The 20,468-nt window shown below is 44.5% G+C and overlaps 1 protein-coding gene across 1 annotated transcript in view; it reads left to right on the top strand.

Moving 5' to 3' along the window:
• LOC126252543 (ATP-dependent translocase ABCB1-like) overlaps positions 1 to 20,468 on the top strand; it is a 305,981-nt gene that overhangs the window by 179,686 nt on the left and 105,827 nt on the right. Inside the window, exons 14-16 of the mRNA XM_049953441.1 lie at positions 57 to 272; positions 9,921 to 10,214; positions 17,738 to 17,842. Coding sequence (XP_049809398.1) covers positions 57 to 272; positions 9,921 to 10,214; positions 17,738 to 17,842 — 615 coding nt within the window. The remainder of the gene's footprint in view (positions 1 to 56; positions 273 to 9,920; positions 10,215 to 17,737; positions 17,843 to 20,468) is intronic.

Here is a 20,468-nt window from a genome sequence, read left to right as displayed (position 1 = left end):
AAAACTAAACAAAATAATTTTTCGTTAATGAAGTTTTTCTCGTGAACAACTTGCAGGCCAGCGTTGGTCGAACGACCATCATCGTGGCGCACAGGCTGTCGACTGTGCGCAACGCGGACAGGATCGTGGTGCTGTCCGGAGGCGGCGTGGTCGAGCAGGGCAGCCACGACGAGCTGATGGCGCTCAAGGGCCACTACCACACGCTCGTCACTGCCCAGCTGTCCGCCGCCGTCAAGGAGGCCGAGGAAAAGGGTGAGCCCCAGCAAGCTATGGTACGACGTAGCTTGTATTTATCTACGACGAGTGGAAATAATATGAAGTACTTGCACGGTAACGTATCTTTAATGTCATATTGTGGTTGCCAGACATAAATTCGTACGGTTTCGATGAACTACTTCTGGGCTTTTGACGGTACGATTTGCCTCTTCAGCCAGTAACCTAGACGGTCGTCGTCGGTGGTACAATGTGTGACACTGGTGCACCGCCAATGTAATTCTTTACTTACTTCATCTCACCATCATTGTTATCATACCACAGGGGCATCATGGAGCTTGTATGAGGACTGCTGAACAGGAGTAGGGACTAGAGAAAATTTCCATCTGAGAAAATATTTAAGCAGACGGTATCGTTTCAGAGATGTAATATTGCTGATGCTCCGGTACAGTTTGTTGCATTGGCCCATGCTTCGAAATATTTATCTTCCTAATGTTGCCTGATCAGCTACATCCGTCTTTTTCTGTTTTATAGCAGCAATATGTCATCGTCACATTGAGATTACGGGTTTTCGGATCACCTGTCAGTAATCTCCACTGGAATGGAGTGGAATCTGGAGCTGTAAGATGTTGGAGGATACCATATAACAGCTCTACGTGATCTCGTCCTCCATTCTGTGTCTCGTTTTGGCAGACATGTACACAGCTCTTCCGCGCTTCATAACTGTCGACTTTTCTCGCGAGGCAGCCACTTGGGCTTTCTGTGATTCCTACAGGAGATTTCTCAATCAGCGTGTAGATCATAGATTGAATACCGCACAAGCAGAAAACACTTCATTCAGTACTTCAGCATTGTTATCAACAACTTAAAGAGAAGGATTACAAGAAAGAGTTTGATTATTGGTGCAATGAACTAATCAAATAACTGAGATTCTCGCAGTTCCCACGATTAAAAAAATAATCTATCTTTATCCAAATCCGTGAATTTACACAAATTTCAAAACATATCGTTCCAATATTTATACGGATCTCACTCTACCAATAGTAAACCTTAGCCTTCTTTACAATTCACGCAGCGGAATACATGACTCTTACTGTTTCACAACACAAATTTCTCATACCTAAATACTTGCGACGTACCTTCTCCACGTGTATCTTTGAGGCCAAGCTCTTGCTAAATGCTTGCCATCTGCGTGGTGTTTCTTTCACTGCAGGATTCGCAGAATTCTGGTGTTCGTTGCTGCTAATATACACTACTGGCCATTAAAATTGCTACACCAAGAAGAAATGCAGATGATAAACGGGTATTCATTGGACAAATATATTATATTACACTCGACATGTGATTAGATTTTCAAGCAATTTGGGTGCATCGATACTGAGAAATCAGTACCCAGAACAACCACCTCTGGCCGTAATAACGGCCTTGATACGCCTGGGCATTGAGTCAAACAGAGCTTGGATGGCATGTACAAGTACAGCTGCCGATGCAGCTTCAACACGATACCACAGTACCTCGAGAGAAGTGACTGGAGTATTGTGACTAGCCAGTTGCTTGGCCACCATTGGCTAGACGTTTTCAATTGGTGAGAGATCTGGAGAATGTGCTGGCCAGGGCAGCAGTCGAACCTTTTCTGTATCCAGAAAGGCCCGTACAGGACCTGCAACATGCGGTCGTGCTTTATCCTCCTGAAATGTAGGGTTTCGCAGGGATCGACTGAAGGGAAGAGCCTCGCGTCGTAACACATATGAAATGTAACGTCCACTACTCAAAGTGCCGTCAATGCGAACAAGAGGTGACCGAGACGTGTAACCAATGGCACCCCATACTATCACGCCGGGAGATGCACCAGTATGGCGATGACGACTACACGCTTCCAATGTGCGTCACCGCGATGTCGCCAAACACGGATGCGACCATCATGATGCTGTAAACAGAACCTGGATTCATCCGAAAGAATGACGTTTTGCCATTCGTGCACCCAGGTTCGTCGTTGAGTACACCATGGCAGGCGCTCCTGTCTGTGATGCAGTGTCAGGGGTAACCGCAGCCTTGGTCTCCGAGCTGATAGTACATGCTGCTGCAAACGTCGTCGAAGTGTTCGTGCAGATGGTTGTCTTGCAAACGTCCCCATCTGTTGACTCAGGGATCGAGACGTGGCTGCACGATCCGTTTCAGCCATGCGGATAAGATGCCTGTCATCTCAACTGCTAGTGATACGAGGCCTTTGGGATCCAGCACGGCGTTCCGTATTACCCTCCTGAACCCACCGATTCCATATTCTGCTAACAGTCATTGGATCTCGAACAAGGCGAGCAGCAATGTCGAGATACGATAAACCGCAATCGCGATAGGCTACAATTCGAACTTTATTCAAGCCGGAAACGTGATGGTACGCATTTCTCCTCCTTACGTGAGGCATCACAACAACGTTTCACCAGGCAACGCCGGTCAACTGCTGTTTGTGTATGATAAATCGGTTGGAAACTTTCCTCATATCAGCACCTTGTAGGTGTCTCGACCGACGCCAACCTTGTGTAAATGCTCTGAAAAGCTAATCATTTGCATATCACAGCATCTTCTTCCTGTCGGTTAAATTTCGCGTCTCTAACCTGGATAATGGCTTCAGTTCGGCATGGAGGAGAGTCCAGAAGTTTATCCAGGTTCGCCATATTCAGTTGAGGCGACGCCATAAGTGGGTTCCACCGAGCTACCAAATTTAGGGAAAGCTTGATTGCTATGTTTCAACATAACGCATAAGAGTAGAGGGGTATGAGATGGAGGCAGTGGTTGTAAAGGAGTGATACAGGGTTGCAACCGATCCCCGATGTACATTGAACAAGAAAAATTTGGATTAGGAATTAAAGTTCAGGGAGAAGAAATAAACATTTGAGGTTTGCCGATGACATTTAATTCTGTCAGACACAGCAAAGGACTTGGAGGAGCAGTCGAATGGAATGGACAGTGTCGTGAAGGGAGGAAAAAAAGAAGGATAATGGAATGTAGTCAAACTAAATCAGAAGATGCTAAGGGAATCAGATTAGGAAACCATACAACTTAAGGTAGTAAATAAGGTTTGCTATTTAAGCAGCAAAATAACTGATGCTGACCGAAGAAGAGCGCACATAAAATGTTGATTAGCAATGGCAAGAAAAGTTCTGAAGAAGAAAAATTTTGTTAACACCAAATATACACTCCTGGAAATGGAAAAAAGAACACATTGACACCGGTGTGTCAGACCCACCATACTTGCTCCGGACACTGCGAGAGGGCTGTACAAGCAATGATCACACGCACGGCACAGCGGACACACCAGGAACCGCGGTGTTGGCCGTCGAATGGCGCTAGCTGCGCAGCATTTGTGCACCGCCGCCGTCAGTGTCAGCCAGTTTGCCGTGGCATACGGAGCTCCATCGCAGTCTTTAACACTGGTAGCATGCCGCGACAGCGTGGATGTGAACCGTATGTGCAGTTGACGGACTTTGAGCGAGGGCGTATAGTGGGCATGCGGGAGGCCGGGTGGACGTACCGCCGAATTGCTCAACACGTGGGGCGTGAGGTCTCCACAGTACATCGATGTTGTCGCCAGTGGTCGGCGGAAGGTTCACGTGGCCGTCGACCTGGGACCGGACCGCAGCGACGCACGGATGCACGCCAAGACCGTAGGATCCTACGCAGTGCCGTAGGGGACCGCACCGCCACTTCCCAGCAAATTAGGGACACTGTTGCTCCTGGGGTATTGGTGAGGACCATTCGCAACCGTCTCCATGAAGCTGGGCTACGGTCCCGCACACCGTTAGGCCGTCTTCCGCTCACGCCCCAACATCGTGCAGCCCGCCTCCAGTGGTGTCGCGACAGGCGTGAATGGAGGGACGAATGGAGACGTGTCGTCTTCAGCGATGAGAGTCGCTTCTGCCTTGGTGCCAAAGATGGTCGTATGCGTGTTTGGCGCCGTGCAGGTGAGCGCCACAATCAGGACTGCATACGACCGAGGCACACAGGGCCAACACCCGGCATCATGGTGTGGGGAGCGATCTCCTACACTGGCCGTACACCACTGGTGATCGTCGAGGGGACACTGAATAGTGCACGGTACATCCAAACCGTCATCGAACCCATCGTTCTACCATTCCTAGACCGGCAAGGGAACTTGCTGTTCCAACAGGACAATGCACGTCCGCATGTATCCCGTGCCACCCAACGTGCTCTAGAAGGTGTAAGTCAACTACCCTGGCGAGCAAGATCTCCGGATCTGTCCCCCATTGAGCATGTTTGGGATTGGATGAAGCGTCGTCTCACGCGGTCTGCACGTCCAGCACGAACGCTGGTCCAACTGAGGCGCCAGGTGGAAATGGCATGGCAAGCCGTTCCACAGGACTACATCCAGCATCTCTACGATCGTCTCCATGGGAGAATAGCAGCCTGCATTGCTGCGAAAGGTGGATATACACTGTACTAGTGCCGACATTGTGCATGCTCTGTTGCCTGTGTCTATGTGCCTGTGGTTCTGTCAGTGTGATCATGTGATGTATCTGACCCCAGGAAAGTGTCAATAAAGTTTCCCCTTCCTGGGACAATGAATTCACGGTGTTCTTATTTCAATTTCGAGGAGTGTATATTTAAGCGTTGGGAAGTCTTTTCTAAAGATGTTTTCGTGGAGTGTAGCCATGTATGGAAGTGAAACATGGACGATAAACAGTTTAGATAAAATCTGAATTGAAGCTTTCTAAATGTGATGCTACAGAAGAATGCTGAAGATTACGTGGATCGATCATGTAACTTACGAGGAAGTACGGAGCAGAACTTGGGAGACAAGAAATTTACGGTACAACTTGACCAAAAGAAGGGTTCGGTTGATAGGACACATTTTGAAATGTCAACAGATCACGAATTTAGTACTAGGGAAGTGTGTGTGTGTGTGTGTGTGTGTGTGTGTGTGTGAGAGAGAGAGAGAGAGAGAGAGAGAGAGAGAGAGAGAGAGGGGGGGGGGGAGTGGGTAAAAAATCGTACACGGAGACCAAGAGATGAATATTGTAAACAGATTCAGAACGATGTAGGTTGCAGTTGTTCAGTTCGGGATAGAGTAGGATGGAATAGACTAGCATGGAGAGCTGCACCAACCATTGTTTGGACTTAAGACCACAACAGCAACAAAGTTTCACCCGCTGTTCTTGGTAGTCCCATACATTTTATGTGGAAATAAGATCAGGCGATTTAGTGGATCAATAGATGTGTGAGGTGATGCATGACTGTTCATGGAATTTATGGCGTATGAATGACGTCCTGGAAACATGAATAGTGTCATTTAGCTAAACGGGAGTGTCCACGACTTACTTATAATGGCGCTGTAGATGAAATGGTAACATCTGATCATCGAGAATCTTGGAGTAAACATCGTAGTCCACGTTCACAGTACTCTGAATGAGTGGGCCCAAGTCACGGTACGAAAAACCCCAGAAAATCGCAGAACTACCTGAAATCTCAGTGGACGCCCCAGGATACGACCACAATTTAAAGGGTGGCAGAAAGGTGCAGGCTGGGTTTACAGAAGGCCATTTGTTGCTTAACAGGAGTTGGGAACCCTTTATTTAACAAGATATACCAGTTACCATCAGTAACATATAAATCAATAGTAATTGCCAGATTGACTTCAGGACGGTGAACGCAAAGGACCAAACAATATTTTTTTTTATTTTTCAGGACAAATAATACCTCTTTAAAATTACAAGTTTAACATTTATAAAAGTACCGTTCGAGAGGCCTTTAGGCATCTGTAAGATTTCAACCAGGTAAATTTGACGTTACTACAGTTACAAAAAGAGCACTACCACAATGATTTGAAACCAACTCATTAGATAGTAAACTTATAACATGTAAGGTGGTCCTTATTTGGAAAATTTTTAAAAGTTCAGGATTACCACTGAAATAACTCGAGCGCGCCTTTGGCGCTGGCAATTTAGCAAGTTTTCAAACAGAAAGGTAACAATGTTAAAAATTTTACAAGTTCAGCATTTGAAAATATTTTAAAATTTGTAGGTCCAGGATTACAACAAAGATTTTGGAAGCACCTTGGGTACTAACAATATGTAAGAGAAGGTAACAATGATTTAAAATTTACGGCAGTCGACAATTAAGAAATGAAAGATCTTCAAATCAAGAGGGAATACTAGACAAGTCCGGGCTGGTGGAGGCAGGGCTTGGCTAGGATGACTTAGAGTAGCGGACCCCTTGACTTAAAAAGTCCGAAAGCCCTAAGATTAAGAACTTTCCTTATAGAGAGATGACGTGGTAAGCGAGGAGGCAGCGCCGCACACACGTACACAGCCGAAGTGGACTAGCCACTCCCGCTGCATCGGCGGGTAGTGATAACATGCCGCGGACAACGTCTCCAACGCTACGACCAACTCAGGAAGCCCACGGCAAACAGACACATAATTCATGTAAGACTGAGGATCAACTAAGTAAATTCGCAAGGCCCGAGATTACTAAATGGAAACCCCGTACCAGACACCGATCAAAATCTAAGTGTTACAAAACTGCATAACTAAAACAAAGATTTATCGGCTAATCATGTAACAGTAATGAGCATACACAAGAATTAATTTGATTAAACAGCCAATTGTTAACAAGACCCTCCCAGAAACAAATTCACTTAACTAAGCGTAAAAGTAAGAAGAAATGCTTAAGCGCTAATACGTAAGCACGAAATCACAGTGGTAATAAAATAAACAACGGTAAACTATGAATTCCTTCTTTTAAGAGAAGTGGTGAATCTCACCAGGTGCCTTCCAAAATGAATACATAAAACGAGCCAACATTGATCGTGCCGCTGGGGTTTGCTTATCACGACCACGCCCGATGTTAGATGTTACAATTCATACACAAGTCGGGCAAGCAATAACCTGCCACCTTAAAGGTCAGGCTCGATATTCGACCTCAGTGGTCACTAATATATGGCCTAGAACATATTAGAACTAAATTAATTTCATACCCAAGCAATAATGACAAGGTCACCAAAATGCTGAACAAATTACAATAGAAGGAAAACACTGTTTACATACACTCAAATAAGGAGATTCACACAGAGGGGGAGGGCGAATTTAGTAGCTTGAATACGGAGTGACGGAGAACAGAGGGCAAACCAACTTAACGGGAGCAAGTCCAGCACCGGAGCACAGGTGTCATCATCCACAAACAGAAGTACCTTACCCAAAAATAAGGTAGGACGGGCGGTTACCAGGAAAAATCAACATCACGACGGCGACATCAGCAGACGGTCACTCGCAAATCCAGATAGTCAATCGGGCGCAACAGCGTAGAGCCCAACATTCCTCACCAACACGACCCGGTACAAATAGCCGATTATGCCCCGTAGTCGCACGCTCATCGTTCATCACCGTTCGTTCCTCTCTCTCTCTCTCTCTCTCTCTCTCTCTCACACACACACACTCACTCTCTCTCTCTGCCGAAGCGCCACCCAGTGGCGTGACAGGAAAATGGATCGCGCCAGTAAGCAACGATGTAACAGCACGGATAACGGCTCACCACCTTCTGCCTGAACTACGACGGGCGTTCATTTTTTCTGGGAAAGAGGTTGGTCTTATTCGGTATTCCAATACAATATATTATTTCCCACTGTTTTGGCTACAAAACTCTATATTTCAATATAATCTTCGTTCAATACGGCAGCCTTACGCCATCATAATGGGAAGGTTTCCATGCCTGCATACTACCAATTGCCGTAGGAGCCAACGCCTTGCTGCATAAATAACCTCCCTATCATTCACCTGCTGCTCTCGCCGAGTGCAGCCTTTATTGGGCCAAACTGTTGCAAGTCGGAATGTACGAGATCCGAGTTGTAGGACGGATGAGCAAGAACAGTTGAATTAAGTTTTGTCAGCTCCTCTCGGCTCGTAGAACTGTGTGAGACCTTGCTTTGTTAGGAAGAAGGAAAAGTTCGACTGCATTTTTGTGGTGACGACACGTTGAAGTCGGCTCTTCGGTTTATTGAGGGTAGCACAACACACTTCAGAGTTGATCTTTGCACCGTGACAGAGGAGATCAAACAGAATAACCACTTCAGACTCCCAGATGATCGTCGCTATGACTTTACCGGCTGAGGGTGCAGCTTTGAACTTTCTCTTCGGAAGAGAGGTAGTGTGGTGTCACTCCATAGATTACCGTTTTGTTTCGGATTCAAAGTGATGAACCTATGTTTCAATGCTTGTGACTATGTTCGTCAAAAAATTGGCAAAAATTTCCGCACAGATGATTCTTCCTTGCACTTTGTCTTCTGCTAGGCGGCGAGGAAACCAGCTGGCAAACATCTTTGAGTACCCAACTGGTGGAGGGTTTTCAGCACTACTAACCGAGACCTCCAGTTGAGCAGCGATAGGCGGTTGATTGTGATCCGTCGATCATCTCGAATGAGAGTGTCTGCACGTTCCAACACTGCGAGAGTCACAGCTGTGTGCAGCCGGCCGGGACGCGCCAGATAGGACCGGTTTGCGTGACCTTGTTGTGATGATAACGGACGCCTCGCCCAATGAACTTTTTGTTCACTGCGAGGTCTCCGTAGACATTCTGAAAGCGCCTATAAATACCTGCGATACTCTGAGTTTCCGTAAGAAAGAAACTCATTGACGGTTCTCTGCTTGGAACTCACTTCCGTTACTGACGTCATTTTGAAGGCTGCTTATTGCGCGAATTTTGTATAGCGAAACGGATTGACAAAAAAGCATGTTCCTTTAATTATTCATCGTCCCTTGCCAGCTGCGAAGCACTGTAGGTTAAACAAATCGAGTAGTCTGTCCACTCACCATCTTGTGCTATATGAAAAGAGGCAAAATAGCTACTCGCCGGATCGCATTACTCGTCTGGTGTCGAGTACTGTCCAGTTTCTATGTTGTTTGGCCAACTGAAGCTTTATGCACGGCTGTCAGCAATGGTGTATAGGAGGTACCCCCTTCCAAATGTCTACTGGTTGAGATGGACCTGCACCAATAGTAGCATCAATTCAGGAGAGTATTGAAACCAGTTGTCGTTGAGAAGGCATGTCACTCTTTTCTGGTCCCTGTCCGTTACTCTTTTTTTTCTACCGCTGTTCTTCCGCCAGCACTCACTCACATACCACTCTTGTACTCACTACTCGTATGTTTTACAGAGCGTCGAGATGTCGCCTTGGGATCTGTCTCCAGTCGACTACATTTGAGATATCATCGCACGACTCCAGCGTCATCCACAAGCGACTTTATCCGTCCCTGTACTGCCTGAGCAAGTGCAACAGGGATTGTGCTCCATCACACAGAATTACATCTGTCATCTGTACAAAACAATGCATGCACTTTTGCATGGTTGCATTCAACATTGTGGCTGTGACGCCGGTTATTTTGTACCAACACTTCACATTTGCAGTGGGTTATCTCGCATTTGCATCAACCTCTACAAATATATTCCAAAAGTTTCATTACTCTACATTAATTATGTTTTGGTGTTGCGATTTCTTCCATTCCATTCTTAAATTCTATGACTTAACGTCAGTGGTGGACACTCACATGCCCGCATGATAACAAATGTACACCGTGTACAACGCTCCAAGACGAGCAGTGCTTCGGGAGTGACTAACGTTTTGGTCGGTGAGCTTCAATCACCGTCCCATATCCTCTGTGTACGTAAGGCCTATATATGTGCTAGCTGGCTGTGCGCAGAGCTTTGACTACGGCTCTAAGGCTCTTGGTCCTGTAGCGGCAGGAGGCGAACGGCCAGATCTACAGCGTCTGGTGAGCGTCCGCAGCGAGGCGTCGTCGATGGCGGGCAGCGACGCGGGTGCCGCAGAGTCGCAGCCGGAGACTCCGGAGGAGAAGGTGCCGGACGTGGGGCTGGCGACCGTGGTGCGCCTCAACGCGCCAGAGTGGCACCTGCTGGTCACCGGCACCGTGGGCGCGATCATCGAGAGCGCCGGCTTCCCAGTCTTCGCTGTCTTGTTCGGTGACGTTCTCGGGGTAAGCGCGAGGACCGCGCTGCGCTTCTTAGGACTTCTAGCAATTTGACATTAAGCAAACCCTACAAAGATGAGTAGATCGGTGAGGACTGTCTATTAGTTGACTTCCTCACTATTTACATCGTACAACATACAGTGTAATTCCACGACAATGTTACAGATTTTCAGGATGATGGTGAAAGTTACATGTAAGAATTTGATGTTAGGGTTCCTAGTCTGCCGGCCGCAGTGGTCGACCGGTTCTAGGCGTTTCAGTCTGGAACCGAGTGACTGCTACGGTCGCAGGTTCGAATCGTGCCTCGGGCATGGATGTGTGTGATGCCCTTAGGTTAGTTAGAATTAAATAAATGGTTTAAATGGCTCTCAGCACTATGGGACTTAACTGCTGAGGTCATCAGTCCACTGAGCTACTTAAGCCTAACTAACCTAAGCACATCACACACATCCATGCACGAGGCAGGATTCGAACCTGCGACCGTAACGGTCACGCGGTTCCAGACTGTAGCGCCTAGAACCGCTCGGCCACCTCGGTCGGCTAGGATTAAGCAGTTCTAAGTTCAAGGGGACTGATTACAACACCCTCAGTGGCACTGAAGGGAGAAGCAAGTACTTCTCTCGGCAGTATCACTAATCTGGTGTCTTGCTGCTTCAGTAAGTCCCTCATCGCACAGTAGTAGCGCTCAGTCGTCAGGTTCCATGATAGACACTGTCCACGACACGTGGCGTTCTTATAACTAATAACTTCACTTTATATCTTGTTTAACTATATATATCTATATACAAACTTTCAGCCAATAAGCGTTCAGATCGCTGTTGCTATGTGGATCTGACGTCACGTTTGCGACGGAAGTTTGTCTCGGAACACTGTCTCAGATTGTAAGATCCTACTCCGGAATAGTCGGATCTTGTACGTATTAAGGCTGTACAACATTGCCTCCTATGATTTCATCTCTAATGCTCCTTGCTGACCCTTGATTGTGAAATGTACATGTACCCTAGCTGCTACTGAGCATTCCCGATCGCATAAATATGCATAATACGTGGCTTAAACATGTGAAGGGAATGCACGTATGCATTACATGATGACCTCAGATGTTGTCCCAGAGTGCTCAGAGCCATTTGAACCATTTGTTCCTAGTCCATAAACGACCGAGCCGAAAGATATAAGCGACTGTGGAATACATGCACAGGTACTTTAGTTGCTAAGATTGTAGGGTAGGGAACATCCACAGATGTTAGTATGGACCAAAAGAAGAATAAAATTTCTAGGAAATGTGGGCTCTAAAATACTTACCTTAAGAGCTGTGAGCACCTTCGCTACTGGGAAACATATCTTTTCTACTAATCACGTGCCCACAGTTCTTAAGCAATTCATTTTAGAACCCATATTTAAGGACATGTTTTTTCTTTTTTTGGTCCATACTACCACCTCTGAGAGATGCCTGCCCTACAATCTTAGCAACAACCACACCGATACATGTATTCCTCTGTCAGAGGTATCAGAATGATTTTCGCTTTTAAATTTCGATTTCTTGTCTCCAGACCACTTCTCTTAGCTCAAATTGATACATTTACCCATCTTCATAATCCCTGAAAGTATGTTTCTTCATCACCGTATCATCGTGTATACTAGTCAAAAACCATCCTCATATGGGACATGAAAGCGAACGTGGACGTGCAGGTGGACGAGACTGGTGACGTCATGGCTTTACAGGCGTGATCAGCTGAACAAATTCCGTCCTATTTTCGCAGCAGCCTACGGAACATGAACCAAACAGGTGGAAAACCGCTTTCTGCGTCACAACTCATTCCTCGACCGCCATATATTGCATTACTGCTGTCTGAAGCAAAATTCTGCATTTGGTGGTTTTGTATTAGACACTGTGCGTTATGAGAGTATGCTATCTCAAGCCACTACCTGCTCATGGAAGACACAAACGAAATGGATGATTTTGTTCTTAAGATTTTTCTGCTGTCATCTTTGACAGTCGCTAATGAAGTTAACCGCAACTATTTCACGACTACATATTTTCGGATACGAACTTTGTGAGTCAGTAGGCAGATTATGACGCACCCGTTTCGAAATGTGTGATTCATTTAATTAAAAAATATTACATCTTTTGGAAAGACGTGATATTTTTACAACATTCGATCAATAATGAAAACATGACTAATTGTTTCACGCTATTTCACATAATAACATATATATAATGGATATCTGTCTATGTTGATTACGTAATATTATGTACGATCTAAGATAAAAAAAGAAATTATCGTAATTTTCCGAATAGGATGGAAATCGGTAGATGTGATGTACAGGTACGGACAAACAGTGCTCCGAACGTTCTCAGTTAGGGAGAGATCCGGCGATCTTGCTGGCCAAGGAAGGGTTTGGCAAGCAAGAAGACAAACAGTAGAAATTCTCGTCGTTTGCAGGCGGACACTATCTTGCTGAAACGTAAGCCCAGGATGGCCTATCATGGAGGCCAACAAAACGGACCGTAGAATATCGTCGAGGTACCGCTGTGCTGTAAGGGTGCCGCCGACGATAGCCGAAGAGGTTCTGCTGTGAAAAGAAACGGCATGTCAGACCATTACTTCTGGCTGTGGAGGACTGAAATGAGGTCAGTATCCTACCGCTGTCTGGGGGGTCTCCAGACACTTCTTTGGCCTGGAATCTAATTGATTGAAGTAGAATTATTTTCAGTGATGAGTCCGAATTAAGCCCTGAAGACCGGTCATGACGTGACTGAAGACGCATTAAGGACAGGACGCTGCAAGCTGCTCGGTATTATGACGATCTAATGCGCCAGATGGACATAATTTGCATAATTTGGCATGGTATTCGTCAAGAGGACATTCAAAAACTCCATCAGCCAGTGCCCACTAAGGCTGTTGATAAAATATATTTACAGGGTGGTCCATTGATCGTGACTGGGCCAAATATCTCAAAAAATAAGCGCCAAAAAAAAAAAGCAACAAAGAACGAAACTTGTCTAGCTTGAAGGGGAAACCAGATGGCGCTATGGTTGGCCCGCTAGATGACGGTGCCATAGGCCAAACGGATATCAACTGCCTTTTTGTTTTAAATAGGAACCCCTATTTTTTACTACATATTCGTGTAGTACGTAAAGAAATATGGATGTTTTAGCTGGACCACTTTTTTCGCTTTGTGATAGATGGCGCTGTAATAGTCACAAACATATGGCTCACAATTGTAGACGAACAGCTGGTAACAGGTAGGTTTTTTAAATTAAAATACAGAACGTACGTACGTTGGAACATTTTATTTCGGTTGTTCCAATGTGATACAAGTACCTTTGTGAACTTATCATTTCTGAGTACGCATGCTGTTACAGCGTGTTTACCTGTAAATACCACATTAACTCAATAAATGCTCAAAATCAACCTCAACGCATTTGGCAATAAGTGTAACGACATTCCTCTCAACAGCGAATAGTTCGCCTTCCGTAATGTTCGCACATGCATTGACAATGCGTTGACGGATGTTGTCAGGCGTTGTCGGTGGATCACGATAGCAAATATCCTTCAACTTTCCCCACAGAAAGAAATCCGGGGACTTTAGATCGGGTGAACGTGCGGGCCATGGTATGGTGCTTCGACGACCAATCCACCTGTCATGAAATATGCTATTCAATACGGCTTCAGCCGCACGCGAGCTATGTGCAGGACATCCATCATGTTGGAAGTACATCGCCATTCTGTCATGCATTGAAACATCTTGTAGTAACATCGGTAGGACATTACATAGCCGGCCGCGGTGGTCTCGCGGTTCTAGGCGCGCAGTCCGGAACCGTGCGATTGCTACGGTCGCAGGTTCGAATCCTGCCTCGGGCATGGATATTGTGATGTCCTTAGGTTAGTTAGGTTTAAGTAGTTCTAAGTTCTAGGGGACTGATGACCACAGCAGTTGAGTCCCATAGTGCTCAGAGCCATTTGAACCATTTTTTTTGACATTACGTAGGAAATCAGCATACATTGCACCATTTAGACTGCCATCGATAAAATGGGGGCCAATTATCCTTCCTCCCATAATGCCACACCATACATTAACCCGCCCAGATCGCCGATGTTCCACTTGTCGCAGCCATCGTGGATTTTCCGTTGCCCAATAGTGCATATTATGCCGGTTTACGTTACTGCTGTTGGTGAATGACGCTTCGTCGCTAAATAGAACGCGTGCAAAAAATCTGTCATCGTTCCATAATATCTCTTGTGCCCAGTGTCAGAACTGTACACGACGTTCAAAGTCGTCGCCATGCAATTCCTGGTTCATTGAAACATGGTACGGGTGCAATCGATGTTGATATAGCATTCTCAACACCGACGTTTTTGAGATTCCCGATTCTGGCGCAATTTGTCTGCTACTGATGTGCGGATTAGCCGCGACAGCAGCTAAAATACCTACTTTGGCATCATCATTTGTTGCAGGTCGTGGTTGACGTTTCACATGTGGTTGAACACTTCCTGTTTCCTTAAATAACGTAACTATCCGGCGAACGGTCCAAGCAATTGGATGATGTCGTCCAGGATACTGAGCAGCATACATAGCACACGCCCGTTGGACTTTTTGAGCACAATAACAATACATCAACACTATATCGACCTTTTCCGGAATTGGTAAACGGTCCATTTTCACATGGGTAATGTTTCACGAAGCAAATACCGTCCGCACTGGTGGAAAGTTATTTTTTTTTCCTTTATTGAGTTTCGATTCCGCCTGAAGGGGGCGGGCTGGCAGCAGCTTATTACGCCGCTCTTCAGCCTACAGAATTTGTTTTAAAAAGATGAAGATAATAAAAAATAACAGTTGGAGATAAAATCGGTGACTTAAAGGTAAAATGGCAGAAAATTCTGGAACTTAAAACATAAAACACAGGGTTGATGATGCTAATAAAATACACAGGAAGCAGAAAAATAATAGACAGACAATTAAAAAAACACGGCGTCAGTCTGGTTACTGTTCGCAAGAGATATAAAATGCACACCCAGCGACAGCATGATTTCTGTTCGCGACACTGTGGAAAGACGCACAACACTGAACACTCACTTAAACACTGCACTAAAAAGTTGGCACAAATATGACATACCACAGCCGAGAGCAGGTGGGGGGAAACTGGTCAGATGATGGGAAAAAAAGGGGGAAGGAGAGGAAAAGTGAAGGGGGAGGGGGGAAAGGAGCCAATGGAAGATGAGGATCAATAAGAGGGGTGGGGGGTGCTGTGCAGACGTGCCAGGGAATGGGGAAGGCAGAGGAGGGGAATACAAAAGGACTCGGGGGGGGGGGGGGAGGCGGAATGTTACGTGGTACCACGTATTTATACGTTTGTGACTATTACAGCGCCATCTATCACAAAGCTAAAAATGTGGTCCAACTAAAACATTCATACTTCTTTAAGTACTAGACGAATATGTAATAAAAATACGGGTTCCTATTTAAAAGACTGATCATCTCAGAAGTTAAGTCCCATAGTGCTCAGAGCTATTTGAACCTATTTAAAAAACCGCAGTTGATATCCGTATGGCTCATGGCAGCGCCATCTAGCGGGCCAATCATAGTGCCATCTGGTTTCCCCTTGCAAGCTAGACGAGTTTCGTTCTTTGTAGTTTTTTCGTTTGATGCTTATTTCGTGAGATATTTGGCCCGGCCACTATCAGTGGACCACCCTGTATGTTGATATTTTTCCAAAAGAACATTCACAGATATCGGCGATATTTCCCCCGGACATATCAATATTAAAATGGGAATTTCGTGTGTTATATTTTTTTCACAATTTTCGGTACATATTTGCAGTTGTTCTTTTGGGACTGTAGTAGAACATAATTTTACTTTCACTGTGTGAAGGAGTCTTTCTACTTTTAGAGGTTTCAACACGTACAATTTTTCTCATCTTCTCTGTGAAGCAAGTATATGCGGCACAAAAGAAGAAGTCCCATTGCCCTGGGGGATGCGGTATTAATCTAATAACGAGATGTCCGATGGGAAGAAATAGCACACTAGTTTCTCGGTGGGCCGAGACGTGCGAGGGGAAATGCTGGCATACCAACAGAATCTGTAACGTTTAATTTCACCACACAGTTTTGACACTACAACTGCTAGGTCGCTGGTGTTGGCAAAATGAAAGAAAAAAGAAAAAAAGTAAAAAAAGACAGGGAAGTCGACATGAAGTGTTCCGGATAGATCCGATACGTGACGAAACCGAGTGATGGACCCGTCGGACACCTTTCATGGTGTCACTTACATGCAGTTACCGTTGTTAGCAAAGTGGTTATCACCAAGCGTGAACGTGCATCGTTTTCCTTTCAGTTCTGCCCCCCCCCCCTCCCCCTTGGTAACTCAGTGGTCAGCGCGACGGAATGTCATACTTAATGGCCTGGGTTCGATTCCTGGCTGGGTTGGAGATTTGCTCCGCTCAGAGACTGATGTTGTGTTGTCCGTATAATCATAATTTCATCCTCGTCGACACGCAAGTCGCCGAAGTGGCGTCAACTCGAAAGACTTGCACCAGGCGAACGGTCTACCCGACAAGGAGGCCCTAGCCACCCGGCATAATAATCTTTCAATTCTTGCTCTAATTAGGATAGCCACGCTGTTAGTTTGTTCATGTACAGAATAACTAATAATAAATAAATACGTAAGACGGTTGTGTATTTGCTGTGTGATGCCGATTGTTTTGTAGGCCGTTACGTCGATACCTTTCCCGTGGATGTATTTATATATCTGGATACTTTCTCTCGATATATCGAGAGCAGATATTAAGATTTCGTGAATTCCCGATATTTTTAAAAATATCAACATCCCTAATGTCAACCCAAATACCTACTTGCATATGGGCGGCATGTGGACCAACGCGTTATCGACGTGCTCAATTTGTGAAGTTCTTTCTTTCTCTTCAATAGATCGGCATGTACGAGTACGTCCCATCTACCGATTTCCGTCCATTTCGGGTCATTCCTTCGTGAGTGTTTTTTTTTCCCTCTCTAAGAATATGCCTTATGCAACGTAGGAAAATGCGTTTTTCATACGTATATGATACTCTCCATTCCATTTCTGACTGGGCATATCTATCGTAATTATTAGTGGCACTTAACATTCTCACAGAACCGCTGATTACGGTGATCACACTCTGTTACGACACATCAGTATCCTGTTAGGTACACATCAGTCTCACACATGGACTAAAAGACCTTTAACATCTATATGACATCAGCGGCAAAAAGCAATAATAGACGTTTCCAAATACTGCTTTTCATCGCTGAGGATGGTCGTGGCACCACACCGATACGCCTAATTTATGGATCTTATCAGTGTCCTAATCGCAGTGACATTCTTCAAATTTCGTACAATCTTTCCTTAAGGATACGATACTCTAACTTTTACATCGAAAAGGGACAACAAATATATCACTTCTGACATAAACAGCAAATAGCTGCTTAAAAATTTATGCGTGCATAGTGAGTATCTGTAATGCCTTCTCACACATCTTATCTCGTTTCATACAGGTGCTTTCGCTCCCAGATCCTGATGACGTGCGTAGCCAGACCAACTGGTTCAGTTTGCTGTTCTTCGCTATCGCTATCTTCATTTCCGTGGCCTCATTCCTCCAGGTAAGTGAAAAATTGTGCCATACTAGGAAATGGCTGAAGTCACTCAACAAACACAGTTTTCATTTGATCACCTGCTTCTCTCATTGGAGTGTGATGGGCAGATAATACGATGATCTGTGCATTTCTACAGCTTACAATTTTCTTATTAGACTGAGTACAGTCAACACCAACTCAAAGAAAGGCCTCGGCGCTTGGTTGTGACGTCACATCGGGAAGGGAAGAACCGTCGTAGGCATGCACTTCTGGGTGTATTTGTCACTAGCTGAGATAAACGTCTGATACTCTTGGAGAAAAGCTTAGGCGTTTTTCTGCGTTTTGTAGTTTTCTTGTGTGAATCCAGTTTTAGTACCACGATAAACATACAACTGAAGGCCGTAGCATTGTATTACGATGTGCTCTAGAAGATAATGTATATCAACACGACAAGGTGCACTACACTACTGCGAGTTGCGGATATTTTAAGGTTAACTGATATGTAATATACCCAGTCCCTCATGGAAACTTATTCTCATTAAAAATTCAATTTTTTTCCTTTGGACTCTTACTGAAAAAGATAACATCTAATTTACATATGTGAATGTCGAAATGGTCTGTGTTATTCTACTTCTTTTTGTGAAAAACACCTGTAAGCTGACAACAAAACAGCTGTGTATGGCGACATTACACTCCGCTCCATAGTGAATATTCTGGAAACAATTCTCTGTAACAAAGCTGTGTCTCTGGAAATCCTTCTACCAGACGTGCTAGCCCCGCAAGGACCTGTGTGAAGTTGAAGCCAGAAGATGGCATACTAGCGTAAGTGAACTATAATAAAACTGTAAGGGCGGACTGCGAGTAGTGCTTGGATAGCTCAGTCGGTAGAGCATTTGCCCGTGAAAGGAAAAATCTCCAGGTTGGAGTTCCAGTCCAGCATACAATTTTCATCTGCCGTGTCGTTTCAAATAACTCTTTCTCTGTGTGTGTGTGTGTGTGTTTCTTTCTCTCTCCCTTCCCCTCTTTTTCTCTCACACCTCCTCCCTTCCAGACTGTATAGTAACAAGAATTCTCATTTATATGACGTCCAAAGCTCTTCACTCCATAGATCAGCCAAGAAATCTGATAAAGAGCACAACCATGGCCATAGCACATTACAGAAGCGACCGAGTACAGACTAACTTATTCATAAAATATACTAGGTCTGTTAGTGTTGGACTATGATACTGAAGTAAGACAGTATGTGCTTAGCTAGGAGCTATAATGATGAATGTACTTACTTGGCTGCAAAATATTTGTTGACGACCTACCATCGAAAGTCTTCCATTTTCCTCTGTAAGAGGCAGGAGATATCACTGTTATTAATCTAACAGAAGAAAAATTTGGTACGTGCTAACACTTCAAATAAACTGCAAATTTTGAATTACTTTCTGTCACCAATAAGAACCTCAAGCTATGAAATCCACTATGTGTGTGATACATTTTCAGCAGCATCAGTGACAAGAATGTATATATACTAAGGAATAAACTGGAAGTTAACTAATCGTCTAAGAAAACCGCAATTACTTTGTGTAGTACTTAGCCATATATTGTTCAAATACACAAATGCAAGGCACAGCCATTTTAGGATGTGTTCAACATTCATTGTATAGCTCTACAGAAAACATTTAGAGGACTTACAACGTATTAATGTACCACAAGCGCGCGCGCACACACACACACACACACACACACACACACACACACACACACACACACACACACACATCCAGAACCATAACACAATTTCATAAGAAACTTGGCTCTTTTCACACAGGTCTCTCAGAATAGGACTTTAAGGAGCGAGGCAAATCATGTTCTTACCTATCATATCATTCAAAACAATAACCTATGTTTTAATGTTTTTAATTTAAAACATTAAGTTTCTATTTTTATTGATAATAATGTAGCGTCAGTTACATTCATATTATTTCTCAATTTAAATTCAGCATTAGCGTAATCATTAATTTTTTTCACATGATTGTTAAGTATGTCCATAGAAACAAGTGACAGCCAGATTTTTGTTCTCTTCTTAGGAGGTCCATTCATTCAACTGAAATACTGTAGGGCGAAACCTTCTCTATTCACTATGTCTGATGTCACATTAATTAAGTTTTCACTGGATTGCTATGTCTTACAAATTTAGTTTTCATACTATCTTCAAGTAGAGTATGCACTGCTATGTAACTGTTCATGACTGCATTCACGATATCCAAGTGTGTGTACAGCAGGCCTCCCCTATCCATGCCTGCTATTATATTATATTCAGGCAAATGCGTCCTTTTCTAAAATCACGACTGAAACACAAAATTCATATTCCGCTCTCTTCATAGCAACCTCAGTACAGCAGCACAGAAATATGTAAGAAGAGCAAGAAGTTCCTGTCGAAGAACACTTAACATGAATTGTGTCACTAACATTAGATATAGATGATGTAGCAGTGGTTTCCAGGACTACAAGAAATGTACGGAAATTGCTTTCATTAGTACTTGTCAGACACTTACATTCCCAAAAACACTTGATTGAAATGGAGGAAGGTTTTGAACTTTCATACGTGCTGTAAAAAAGTATTTGAAGGCAAGTTAATGCAGTACTTGGCCATTCCACTTAGCCC

Source organism: Schistocerca nitens, chromosome 4 (genome assembly GCF_023898315.1).
Source record: "Schistocerca nitens isolate TAMUIC-IGC-003100 chromosome 4, iqSchNite1.1, whole genome shotgun sequence".
Taxonomy (NCBI): Eukaryota; Metazoa; Arthropoda; class Insecta; order Orthoptera; family Acrididae; genus Schistocerca; species Schistocerca nitens.
This window is presented reverse-complemented; position numbering and strand designations above follow the sequence as displayed.